Source organism: Mobula birostris, chromosome 7, assembly GCF_030028105.1.
Source record: "Mobula birostris isolate sMobBir1 chromosome 7, sMobBir1.hap1, whole genome shotgun sequence".
In the NCBI taxonomy this organism is placed as follows: Eukaryota; Metazoa; Chordata; class Chondrichthyes; order Myliobatiformes; family Myliobatidae; genus Mobula; species Mobula birostris.
The window spans coordinates 9,917,266-9,930,269 of NC_092376.1; the positions used below are offsets into that span (position 1 = coordinate 9,917,266).

The 13,004-nt window shown below is 45.2% G+C and overlaps 1 protein-coding gene across 5 annotated transcripts in view; it reads left to right on the forward strand.

Annotated features, from left to right (window-relative positions):
* Positions 1-13,004, forward strand: part of myo7aa (myosin VIIAa) — a 292,479-nt gene that overhangs the window by 133,597 nt on the left and 145,878 nt on the right. For all 5 annotated transcript variants that reach the window (XM_072262606.1, XM_072262604.1, XM_072262607.1 and 2 more), the window contains 2 exons: positions 758-893; positions 8,912-9,018. In XM_072262606.1, the coding sequence (XP_072118707.1) occupies positions 758-893; positions 8,912-9,018 (243 nt within the window). The remainder of the gene's footprint in view (positions 1-757; positions 894-8,911; positions 9,019-13,004) is intronic.

Consider the following 13,004-nt stretch of genomic DNA (forward strand, 5'->3'; position numbering starts at 1 on the left):
CAATAGGGGTCGTAGAACCAATGGGGGCTCACTAACATTCTCCAGAGGTTGTTCCTCTAGATGCTGGTTCACCAGATCCCCATCAGCTCGTCGAAACATGTCCGCATCCCCCACCACTCCTGCTCATTCGCCATATCCCTGCAAGTTATTCTCAACCAGTTAGCTTCCTTTACATGAACATTAAAGGTCAGAGGCAAATGTAAAATCATAACACAAGCAGGAAGTCTGAAGTTAAAAACGAAACATATATTTTAAGAAAAAAATAATCAAGTATTTCTTATTGCAATTTATAGGTTTTTTAATTATGTATTTCAATGTAAAGTAAATTTCACAGCATATGATATTAGCCTGTTTCTGATTCTGACTTCGACTTGAAATGTTAACTGTTCTTTCTTTTGCAGATGCTGCCTGACCAGCTGAGAGTTTTCTAATTTTTCTTTTGGACTCCCTGCTTGTGATTTGACTTCCATTTGCCTCTGATCTTTCTCCTCTGTATGGTTTTGTGATTGACCCTGAGCAAGATTTGCACAGGAGAAACTTCTGTTAAAGTTATATGGGGAGAAGGCAGCAGATTGGGGCTGAGGGGGAAAAGGGATCAGACATGATGAAATGGCACAGCAGACTCGATGGGCCAAATGGCCTAATTCTACTCCTATATCCTATGGTCGTATCTTAATGTCACCTTGGTATGAAATGGCTACATTTGTTCTGCGATAATTCACCATAAGCTGCTATTGATAAGATTTTCTCCTCACAGGGTACTGATTCAACAATGCTGAATAAACTGAACTCCCAGCACAAGCTGAATTCTTTCTACATCCCTCCAAAGAACAACTATGAAACCCAGTTTGGCATCAGCCATTTTGCCGGAATTGTCTTCTACGAGACGAAAGGTGGGCTGCGTTTCCCGCGTACTGAGTTAATACTTTAATGACACTCCAGTACCTGCCGAGAGTTTAATGCTTGGCACGGTAAAGCCTGCTCAGGATGGTGCTTGTCTAGAGTTGAAAATGACTTATATGAGGGGGACACAACTTTAAGATAACACAGGAACTCTGCATCTATGAAAGTGAATAAATGGTTGGCATTTTGGCTTGAGACCCCTTCCTCAAGATGGGAAAGGAACGGGGGAGATGCCAGAATAAAAAGCTGTGGGGAGAGGGGAAGGAGGGTGGCTGGAAGGTGATGGGTGTAGCCAGGTGGGTGGGAAAGATCTAGGGCTGGAGAGGAAGGAATCTGATGGGAGGGGAGAGTGGACTGTAGGAGAACAGGAAGGAGGAGAGGATCCAGGGTGAGAAGAGGTGAGTGTGGTGAATAGAAAAAGAGAACTTTAAAGGAATTGAGGAAAATATAGGGAGAATGTCGGGGGTTAGTTTCAACACAGAGTGGTGAGTGTGCAGAACGTGCTGCCAGGGGTGGGGGTGGAGGCAGTACATTAGGGGCATTTAAGAAACTCTTAAATAGGCACATGGGTGATAGAAAAATGGAGGGATATGTGGGAGGGAAGGGTTAGATTGATCTAGCAGTAGGTTAAAAGGTCATAACATCATGGGCTGAAGGGCCTGTGCTGTGCTGCTCTATGTTTTATTGTCCAGGGATCTAGATGCAGAGACATTGGGATTTCTGACCAGAGTCGTGCAGCATGTTAACAGGCCTTTCAGCCCATCGTACAAAATTATAAGGGGTGTAGATAGGGTTAATGTGAGCAGACTTTCTTCACTGAGGTAGGGTGAGACTAGAACTAGAGGTCATGGAGAACCGGAGGAAGAACTTCTTCACTCAGAGGGTGGAACGAGCTGTCAGCCGAAGTGGTGGATGCAGGTTCAATTGTAATTTTTCGGAGGTGTTTGGATAAGTACATGGATGAGAGGGGTGTGGAGGTCAGGTGAGGGTAGCTAAGATTAGGCAGATAATAGGTTGGCAAGGACTAGAAGGGCCATGGGGCCTGTTTCTGCCCTGTAGTGCTCTATGGTTCTACTTATTTTTACTTTTATCTAGAGAGTACAGTACGAGGCCCTTCCAGCCCAGTGAAACTTTGCAGCCCAATTATACCCACGTGATCAATTACCCTCTACTGCCAAGATGAAGCCACACTCAGGTTGGAGGAGCAACACCTTATATTCCGTCTGGGTAGTCTCCAACCTGATGGCATGAACGTCGACTTCTCTAACTTCCGTTAATGCCCCACCTCCCCTTTTCCCCTTTTTTCCCCCCTCTTTTTCCCCTCTGTCCCTCTCACTATAACTCCTTGCCCATCCTCTGGGTTCCCCCCCTTCCCCTTCCTTTCTCCCCAGGTTTCCCGTCTCATGATCCTCTTCCTTCTCCAGCCTAGTATCCCTTTTGCCTATCACCTGTCCAGCTCTTGGCTCTATCCCTCCCCCTCCTGTCTTCTCCTATCATTTTGGATCTCCCCCTCCCCCTCCAACTTTCAAATCTCTTACTACCACTTCCTTCAGTTAGTCCTGACGAAGGGTCTCAGCCCGAAACGTCAACTGTACTTCTTCCTATAGATGCTGCCTGGCCTGCTGTGTTCACCAGCATTTTTTATGTGTGTTGATCAATTACCCTCCTAACCTGTACATCTTTGGACTGTGGGAGGAACCAGGTGTACCTGGAGGAAACCCACAGGGTCACAGGGAGAAAGTATAAACTCCTTACGGACGGGCAGAATTGCACCCAGGTTGCTGGCACTGTAATAGTTTTGCGCAAACGACTACGCTAGCGTGGCGCCTAAGGTTGTTCTATGCCAAACGAGATTTCCATCCAATCCAGTCCCAATTGGCCGATATCCCAGCAATTTGTTCCTATCTTATCCACGGACTTGTCCAAATGCCTTTTCAATGTTGCTTACATACCTGCCTTAGTCATTTCCTCTGACAGCTCATTCCTTAAAATGAACCACCCTCTGTTTGGAAGAGTTACCTCTGAGACTCCTATTAAGTTGTTCCTTTCTCATCTTAAACCTATGCCCGCAAGCTCTTGATTTTCCCATCCTTGTGTATGTTGTGGTTCTTGGTATCGTAATCACTAAACCAGGAAGAGCAGGGTGAGCTGCCTCTGTACCTATCATCCAGTGGCACTCATGTTGACTGTGATGAAGTTCTTTGAGAGGTTGATCATGGCTAGAATCAATGTATAAGCAAGGACCTGGACCCACTGCAATTTACCTATCAGCACAGTAGGTCGACAGCAGAGCAAATTCACTGGCTCTCTACATGGCCTTGGATCACCACGACGACAGCAATACCTGTGCCAGCCTGAAGCTTATTGACTACAGCTCAACGTTCAACACAATCCTACCCTTAATTCTAATCAACAAGCTCCTAAACCTGGGCCTATGTCCTTCTAGCTGCAACTGGATCTTTATTGTCCTTAATGGAAGACCGTACTCTGTGCAGATCAGAAGTAATATCGCCTCCTTGCTGACAGTCAACACTGGCACACCTCAGGGGTGTGTGCTTAGCCCACTGCTCTACTCTCTCTCTACTCCCATGACTGTGTGGCTAGGCACAGCTCAAACTCAATCTATAAATTTGTCAACAACACAAAAATTGTGAGCAGAAATTTAGATGCTGACGAGAAGGTGTACAGGAGCAAGCTAGATCAGCTGGTTGAGTGGTGATGCAGCAGAAACCTTGCACTAGACATCAGTAAGACCAAGGAATTGTTTGTGGACTTCAGGAAGGTGAAGTTGAGGGAACACACACCAGTCCTCATCGAGGGATCAGAAATGGAAAGGATGAGCAGTTTCAATTTCCTGTGTGTCAACATCTCTGAAGACCTATCTAGGGCCCAACATATTGATACAATTATAGACAAGGCACGACAGTGGCTATATTTCATTAGGAGTTTGAGGAGAAGTAGTATGTCACCAAAGACACTTGTGAACTTCTATAGATACACCATGAGAGAGCATTCGAACTGACTGTGTAACTGTCTGGTATGGAGGGAGCACTGCACAAGATTGGAAAAAACTACAGGAAGTTGCAAACTCAACCAACTTCAAGGGCGCTGGCCTCCCCAGGTCCAGGACTCCTTCAAAAGGCAATGCCTTAAAAAGTTGGCATCCATCATTAAAGGCCCCCATTAGCGAGGAGGAGGTACAGGAAGGAGCCTGAAAACACACATTCAATGTTGTACACAACGACCTTGTTCACCCCCACTACTCGGGACAGGAGAATTTTGTAATGTTTTGGGAAAATCTAGGAGTATAGGGGGGTGTGGAGAAACACTTTTGGACAATATGAGTGAGGTTGATGTTCTGGAGCATGTTGATATTAAGGGAGAGGAGGTGTTGGAGTTGTTAAAATACATTAGGACAGATAAGTCCCCGGGTCCTGACGGAATATTCCCCAGGCTGCTCCACGAGGTGAGGGAAGAGATTGCTGAGCCTCTGGCTAGGATCTTTATGTCCTCGTTGTCCTCGTTGTCCACGGGAATGGTACCGGAGGATTGGAGGGAGGCGAATGTTGTCCCCTTGTTCAAAAAAGGTAGTAGGGATAGTCCGGGTAATTATAGACCAGTGAGCCTTGCGTCTGTGGTGAGAAAGCTGTTGGAAAAGATTCTTAGAGATAGGATCTCTGGGCATTTAGAGAATCATGGTCTGATCAGGGACAGTCAGCATGGCTTTGTGAAGGGCAGATCATGTCTAACAAGCCTGATAGAGTTCTTTGAGGAGATGACCAGGCATATAGCTGAGGCTAGTGCAGTGGATGTGATCTACATGGATTTTAGTAAGGCATTTGACAAGGTTCCACACAGTAGGCTTATTCAGAAAGTCAGAAGGCATGGGATCCAGGGAAGTTTGGCCAGGTGGATTCAGAATTGGCTTGTCTGCAGAAGGCAGAGTGTCGTGGTGGAGGGAGTACATTTAGATTGGAGGGTTGTGACCAGTGGTGTCCCACAAGGATCTGTTCTGGGACCTCTACTTTTCGTGATTTTTATTTACAACCTGGATGTGGGGGCAGAAGGGTGGGTTGGCAAGTTTGCAGATGACACAAAGGTTGGTGGTGTTGTAGATAGTATAGAGGATTGTCAAAGATTTCAGAGAGACATTGTTAGGATGCAGAAGTGGGCTGAGAAGTGGCAGATGGAGTTCAACCCGGAGAAGTGTGAGGTGGTACACTTTGGAAGGACAAACTCCAAGGCAGAGTACAAAGTAAATGGCAGGATACTTGGTAGTGTGGTGGAGCAGAGGAATCTCGGGGTACATGTCCACAAATACCTGAAAGTTGCCTCACAGGTGGATAGGGTAGTTAAGAAAGCTTATGGGGTGTCAGCTTTCATAAGTCGAGGGATAGAGTTTAAGAGTCGTGATGTAACGATGCAGCTCTATAAAACTCTGGTTAGGCCACACTTGGAGTACTGTGTCCAGTTCTGGTCGCCTCACTATAGGAAGGATGTGGAAGCATTGGAAAGGGTACAGAGGAGATTTACCAGGATGCTGCCTGGTTTAGAGAGTATGCATCATGTTCAGAGATTAAGGGAGCTAGGGCTTTACTCTTTAGAGAGAAGGAGGATGAGAGGAGACACGATAGAGGTGTACAAGATAATAAGAGGAATAGATAGAGTGGATAGCCAGCGCCTCTTCCCCAGGGCACCACTGGTCAATACAAGAGGACATGGCTTTAAGGTAAGGGGTGGGAAATTCAAGGGGGATATTAGAGGAAAGTTTTTTACTCAGAGAGTGGTTGGTGCGTGGAATGCACTGCCTGAGTCAGTGGTGGAGGCAGGTACACTAGTGAAGTTTAAGAGACTACTAGACAGGTATATGGAGGAATTTAAGGTGGGGGCTTATATGGGAGGCAGGGTTTGAGGGTCGACACAACATTGTGGGCTGAAGGGCCTGTACTGTGCTGTATTATTTTATGTTCTATGTTCTAAAATTGATAGGTTCAGGAGCAGTTATTACCCCTCAACCATCAGGTTCCTGAACTAGAATGGATAACCTCATTCACTTAAACACCGAACTGATTTCACAATCTATGGGCTCACTTTCAAGAACTTGACAGCACCTGTCCTCAATATTATTTGTTTATTTATTATTTTTTTTTCCTTTTCTTTATATTTGCCACATTTGTTGTCTTCTGATTTTTCTGTCTTGATATGTGAGGTCTTTCAATGATTCTATTGGGTTTCTTTATTTACTGTGAATGCCTGCAAGAAAATAAATCTCAGGGTTGTATATGGCAACATATATGTACTTTGATAATAAATTTATTTTGAACTTTACCTCAGAGCTCCAGTGACAAGTGGCCCCAGCCCTCCATAACCCTCCCACCTAGGCGTCTATCCAAACTTCTCTGAAATGATACAATTGAACCTGCATCCAGCACTTCAGTGGCAGCTCATTCTGCACTCACACCACCGTCTGAGTGAAGAAGTTCTGAGGCAGGGTTCCGACCTGAACATAGAAACCTACAGCACATTACAGGCCCTTCGGCCCACAATGTTGGGCTGACCATGTAACCTACTCTATAAATTGCCTAGAATTTCCCTAGCGCAAGGCCCTCTATTTTTCTAAGCTCCATGTACATATCTAAGATTAGATTAGATTAGATTATGAGGACACGCAGTTCTCTTTTATTGTCATTTAGTAATGCATGCATTAAGAAATGATACAATATTCTTCCGGTGTGATATCACAGAAACACAGGACAGACCAAGACTGAAAAACTGATAAAAAACCACATAATTATAACATATAGTTACAACAGTGCAAGCAATACCGTAACTTGATGAAGAACAGGGATGGGCACAGTAAAAAATAAGTTCGAAGTCTTTCAAAAGTCCCACATCCCACGCAGACGGAAGAAGGAAGAAAACTCTCCCTGCCATGCCCGACCACAGTCCGACTCTTGAGTCGTCCGAAAACTTTGAGCCTCCGACCAGCCCTCCAACACCGAGCACCATCTCTGCCGAGCGCTTCGACCCCAGCCCCGGCCGCCAGCAGGAGGCAAAGCCGAGGATTTGGGGCCTCCCCTCCGGTGATTCTTGATCACACAGTAGCAGCGGCAGCAAACCGGGCATTTCAGACGTTTCTCCAGCTGTTCCTCCGTGCTTCTCACGGCTGTCTCCATGGAATCAGAATTGTGCACGGTACCCTATTTAACAAATAAGATACCATTTCACCAGAGAGGCTGCGCGCGCTGTGTCGCGCCGCTATCTTCTCCTCCCATTAAAAGACCCTATAGTATCCACCTGAAGCATCAATCATTCTCATTCCCCCCCTCCACCCACAGATGTTTGCTCAGCCCTCTTGAATTTCTCCAGCTGTTTGTTTGTTTTTCTCCCTTTCAACCATCAAGTTCCTGAACCAGCTTCACTCACCACGAGTCCGAATTGATTCTGCACTTTCAAGGTCTCTACATCTCAAATTCTCAGTTTTTTTAAAATTATTTCCACTGTTCATCTTTTGCACATTGATTGCTTGTCAGTGTTCATGTATAGCTTTTCATAAATATTATTGTACTTTATTTTTCCCATAAATGCTTGTAAGAAAATGAATCTCATGGTGACATAAATGTAGGTTGATAATAAGTTTACTTTGAATGCAGTTAGAGATTTTTCCCTAGCGAAGGAGAATTAAAAACTTTGAGGTCAAATGTTTAAGATGGGAGGTGAAAGATTGAAATGGAATAGTATATGGTAATGTAACCAGGTGACCATTGAATTTTTTTTTATTGTTAAAGTGCACTTAGGTATCCACCTTGGTAATACTAAAGTAGCTGCCTGTGCATCTAAGAGAAAACAGTGATGTTATTTTGCATGGGTGGAGCAGAACAAAGAGTTGCCATATTCTAGAAAGGACGATGTTCGAATGCTTATCCCAGGTTTGGTGAGGAAAGATTTTCACGAGTAAATTGATCAGCGCAGGATAGCCTGATTTGTGAAGTTCCTTAATCAGCCTACTAGTGTGAGCAAGGAGAACTCATTTCAATGTCTAGCCTGTATGTGTTTAGCAGTTAAGCACGTCTGTGCCTAATATTTGCCACTACCGTATTGGTTTTGTTTATTTTGTTAATTTCATACTGCATACAAAACAAGGGTGTGGTCTGAAGTTAAACTGAGATTGTAATAGCAGGAACTGTTTTTTAAAATTTATTTTGTTTTTATTTTGATACCCTCTTTCTGCAATAAAACATCTAAAAGTGATAAAGGAATTTAAGACCCAGAAAAGTATTTGTTGTCCTGCTTGTGTACTTTTCCCCAGGCTACAAAAGTAAAATAATCTGTATTTTGATAATAGTTTTTACTTCGACTTTGAATTTTTAGCATCAGCAGTCTCTTGCAAATTCAAGGTTGGTTCAGGCCATTGGAGTGGCTGGGAAAGGAAGAAAGTATCTGAGCTGTAGTGGCTTTTTTGCCTGGGTTTATTCAAGCCTGAAATTTGAGGTTTTGGAAGAAGGAGTCATTGAACAAGGTTCTCCATGGCTGATGCATTATATAGCTAGCCCTGCTAACGAATGTCCAGAGGGCTATAAAGTAACCTCGGTCGCAGCGGGAACTAGGCCTCAAACCACAGTGTCACCTGTTTACATCCACCCAGGAGAGGGGCATCGGAGGCAGTGTGGCACAGCAGCCGTGCTGGAGTGTGTGCTGACTCCAGTGTTCGCTCGACAGAAGACAAAGATGTACCTGTATTGTGTTTTACTGCAGACGGCTGCAACATTCATGAGCTCTGTGTGCCGTGTACTGTGAATGACTGTTAGTACCGTGTGTTGCATGTCGGCCCCGGAGAAAAGCAGTTTCATTTGACTGTATTTATGGGTATTAATGTATGGTTGAATGACAATTAAATTTGAACTTGAAGTAAAGAGAAAACCAAAGGGTGCTTTTGAGCCATTCCAAACTCCCAATATCAGCCAAACCAAAGCCTTGAACTGTTGCTTCTCTCTCCTCTTTTTGACAGGTTTTCTAGAGAAAAATCGCGACACCCTTCATGGAGACATCATTCAGCTAGTCCACTCCTCCAAGAATAAGTTCATCAAGCAGATCTTTCAGGCTGATGTAGCCATGGTAACTAACAAATCTTTAATTTCTTTCCTTTTCAAATCTTTTTATTGTTATATTATACAAAAGAAATAACATGAGTACATTGAAGTAACAACACTTACAATGTCTCAGAAAAGACATTATCATAAAGATTGAAAAAAAAATTTGTGATAACGAAAAAAAACCTACTAAGCAGAAAAAGCGAGGAAAAGAAACCCATTAGGTGTACAACCTTGGAGCTATGCGTCATACAAAAAGCTTCTAAAAATAAACATCAAACCGCCAGCAAGAAAAGAAAATATACCAAAAAATTTACAATTAGATCATGGAAAAAAAACCATCAATTAGCTCAAATAATAACGAGCAAATGAGCCCCATCTTTTCTCAAAATCAAATAAAGGTTCAAAGGTTCGACTTCTAATTTTCTTCAAACCTAAGACATGGCATCACTTGAGAGAACCATTGTGACAAAGTGGGAGCTGATATGGGAACTATCAAATCTTTAATTTTTGGTATTTCTCATCCTACAGAAGGGGGATGGTCATCCTGTTTGTGGCGAACTCTGTTCCAGATCATTTATGTCCTTTCCCCACCCCCACCCACACAATCCCATGATGCTTGTTCCCCCTCATTCCTGAATCTCATGCCCCAGCGCCGCCCACCCCCCCCAGTCATGGAGTCACAGCACAGCTCAATAGCCTCCAAGAGGACCACAACTTTTTCGTAGGGTTTGGAAGCTTGTGTGCCTCAATGACCCAGAGAGCTCTGTTGGCTGGAGTCAGGGCTTTGGCTCTTGATATTCACCCATGCCAAACAGGTCAAAGGGTAGAGGGCAGACTGAGTGGTCAGCCGGTCCTCCAGGTTCGAGGGCTCAGCTCAGAGCTAACAACCCTGGCTGGTGAAAAGCAATTGTTACGGAAACAGCATTAAAGAATCTTTCTACATCCGTGTGTGTGAAGATATTCCTGAGTCTTCACCTGGGACTTGCATGGCTGACAGTCGTGAAAACTGAGAGGAAGCTACTGACACGATGAAGGAAGCAGGAGGACCTTCATTGCTTTCTTAAACGCCAACGATGCAATGGGTAGTTAGTACGTAAGCAACAGCTCGTTGAGCCAGAAAGGCCAGTTATTGCATTTTATCTCAGAATAAAAGTTTTAAAAAAACTATAGACCACAGAAGAAAGCCCTTTGGCCCATCTAGTCTATGCTAACCTGTTTTCTGTTAGTGCCATCTACCCGCATTTGGGCCATAGCCATCCATACCCCACCTGTCCAAACTTCTCGAGTGTTACAGTTGAATCCACATTCATCACTTCCACTGGCAGCTTGTTCCACACTGAGTGAAGATGTCCTGATGCTTGGTATTGACCTGAATCATCAACCATCCCTTTCCCCCCGCCACACGTGCTACCCAACCAGCTGAATTCCTCCAGCCATTTGCTTTTGGTTACAGGTTCCAGCATCTTGTTTCTTCAGGAGTAAATTAAGGGGTAATTTCATTCATTCATTTATTATGCGACGTGTCATATGACCGGACTGATCATGGACTTGACCATGATTCTTCTTGGCAAATTGTTCTAGAGCAGTGGTTTGCCATTGCCACCTTCTGGGCAATGTCTTTACAAGACAGGTGACCCCAGCCAGTATCAATACTCCTCAGAGATTGTCTGCCTGGTGTCGGTGGGCGCATAACCAAGCCGTGTGATATGCACCAGCCACTCATACGATCATCCACCACCTGCTCCCAGGGCTTCACATGACCCTGATCAGCGGGGGTGGGGGGGGAGGGTGGGAGAGGGTGGTTCTAAGCAGGTGCTACATTTTACCCAAGAGAGACCTGGAGGCTAGCGGAGGGAATGAGCACTTTACACCTCCTTTTGTAGAGACATATCTCCACCCAGTTACCCAAAGGGGTAATTTACTGTTGTCAGTTAAAGCACCAGCTAGTTTTTAAGGATGTGGGAGGATACTAGAGCACCGTGGGGAAGTTTGCATGCCTAATTCTGCTCCTGTGCCTTATGGTCTTGTAGAATTGTTGCTTCAGCACTAACTGCTTAGCATTGTTGCCACCTTTGACATCTCCACTGCTGCAAGGGTGTCTGCGGACATAGTTGCACAGCTGCTAGAGCCTCTGCCTTGCAACACTGCAGATTCACGTTCAATCCTGATCTGTGTGGAGCTTGTACATTTTCCCTCTGAGGTTTCTCTCCAGTTTCATTTATACCAGGGTTCCCAATCAGAAGTCTATGGACCCATTGCTTAATAGTATTGGTCCATGGCCTAAAACGGGTTGGAAACTCCTGATTTACACTAATCCAATCTAATTTCATTTTTATTCTTCTGTCAATCTTCAGTAAGTTCTTCCTCCTCTGGCACTCAACCAAGTCCTCTTCCAACTCCTGTGTGCTCACTCCATGTCCACCAACAGGTCCAGTGGTTCCGTCAACAGCTGTAAACTGCGGCAGCCAGGTGGCACAGTGAGAGAGCCAGGTTCAATTCCAGCCTCGGGTACTCTCTGTGTGGAGTTTGCATGTTCTCCCTGCGATGTGGCTTGGGAGGGTAACTGGCCTCCGTAAATTGCCCCTCGTGTGAGTGAGTGGTAGAATTTGGAGCACATGGATGGCAATCTGGGGGCACTTAAATTGGGCAGCGTGGCAGCATTACAGTTGGCGCAGTGCTTTACAATGCCAGCCCCAAGACCGGGGTTCATTTCCCACAGCTGTCTAAGGGGCTCGTATGCTTTGCCCATGACCGCGTGGATTTCCTCTGGGTGCTCTGGTTTCCTCCCACATCCCAAAGGCTTGCGGGTTAGGGTTAGTGAGTTATGGGTGTGCTATGTCATGGGGGTGTATGGGGTGTCAGGGAGGGGTAGCATCTCTGGTAGGGGAACATGTCGCATCCTTTTCAAGGCGGTTTGTCCACCTCTGGTCTCCACCTGGCACTCAGCTCTCACCTGTGGCTCCCTGTAGCTGTTTGCATGCGACAGCGGCCACACCCCGGGCAATGGTTTCGACAAGCCGGCTAAACCAGGTGAGGGTAGCCAACGGGTCTCAAACCCTCGGTGAGATAGGGAGTTGTCTATCCCAGCATGTGAAGACAGACTCTGGCTGATTGAGCGGACGAGACCTATGGAAGGTCCAACGGTCAAGAAGGCAGTCTCTGCAAGCGTCGGTGGAACGTGTAGAGCAGGACAAGACACAGAAGACGTCCTGGTCATCCACTGCGCCTAGTCCCATCTCCAGCCATCTAGACTCTGTCTTGCCACTGGATCCAGATGGGAATTGGGAAGAGAGAGTGAGGCAACTCTCCCTCAATTAAATCCAAATCACGCGCTAGTCTCAACACCATCATAATGGTGCCGAGGTCCTCATCAACATCGACAATGGACGAACACAATGTTAGCACCAGAAGCGTGCCGACTCTGGTGGACTGCCCCTAGCACATCCTCGAGGCAAACAATATACTTCACTTTATGTTTTGATGCATGTTTGAGAAATAAAGCAAAGCTTTTTTTTAAATATAGGATTAATATAATTAGATGGTTGGTGTTCAGGATGGAATCTGTGTGCCAAATGGTCTGTCTGTATCCTGTAACTTTCAAATTCTTGTTGGGGAGTCCCTCAGTGTAGTTTTACCTGGGTGTTTAAATGCTCAAGTTTCTGAGAATTTCAGGGATTCGGAGTCAGAATCAGGTTTCTTATCACTGTCTTGTGTGATGTGAAATATGTTGCTTTGTGGCAGCAGCACAGTACAAGACATAAAAGGTTACTGGAAGTTAAAGCAAAAGAGCAATAGTGAGATAGTGTTCAAGAGTTCATGGGCTCTTCTGAAATCTGATGGTGGAGGGGAAGAAACTGTTTGTGAAATGTTTTGAGTATGCGTCTTCAGGCTTCTGTACCTCTCTGGTAATAATGTGAAGAGGGCATGTCAATGGATGATGGGAGTCCTGAATGTTGGATGCTGCCGCCTTAAAAGACCACCTTTCAAAGGTGTCCATACTGGTGGGGA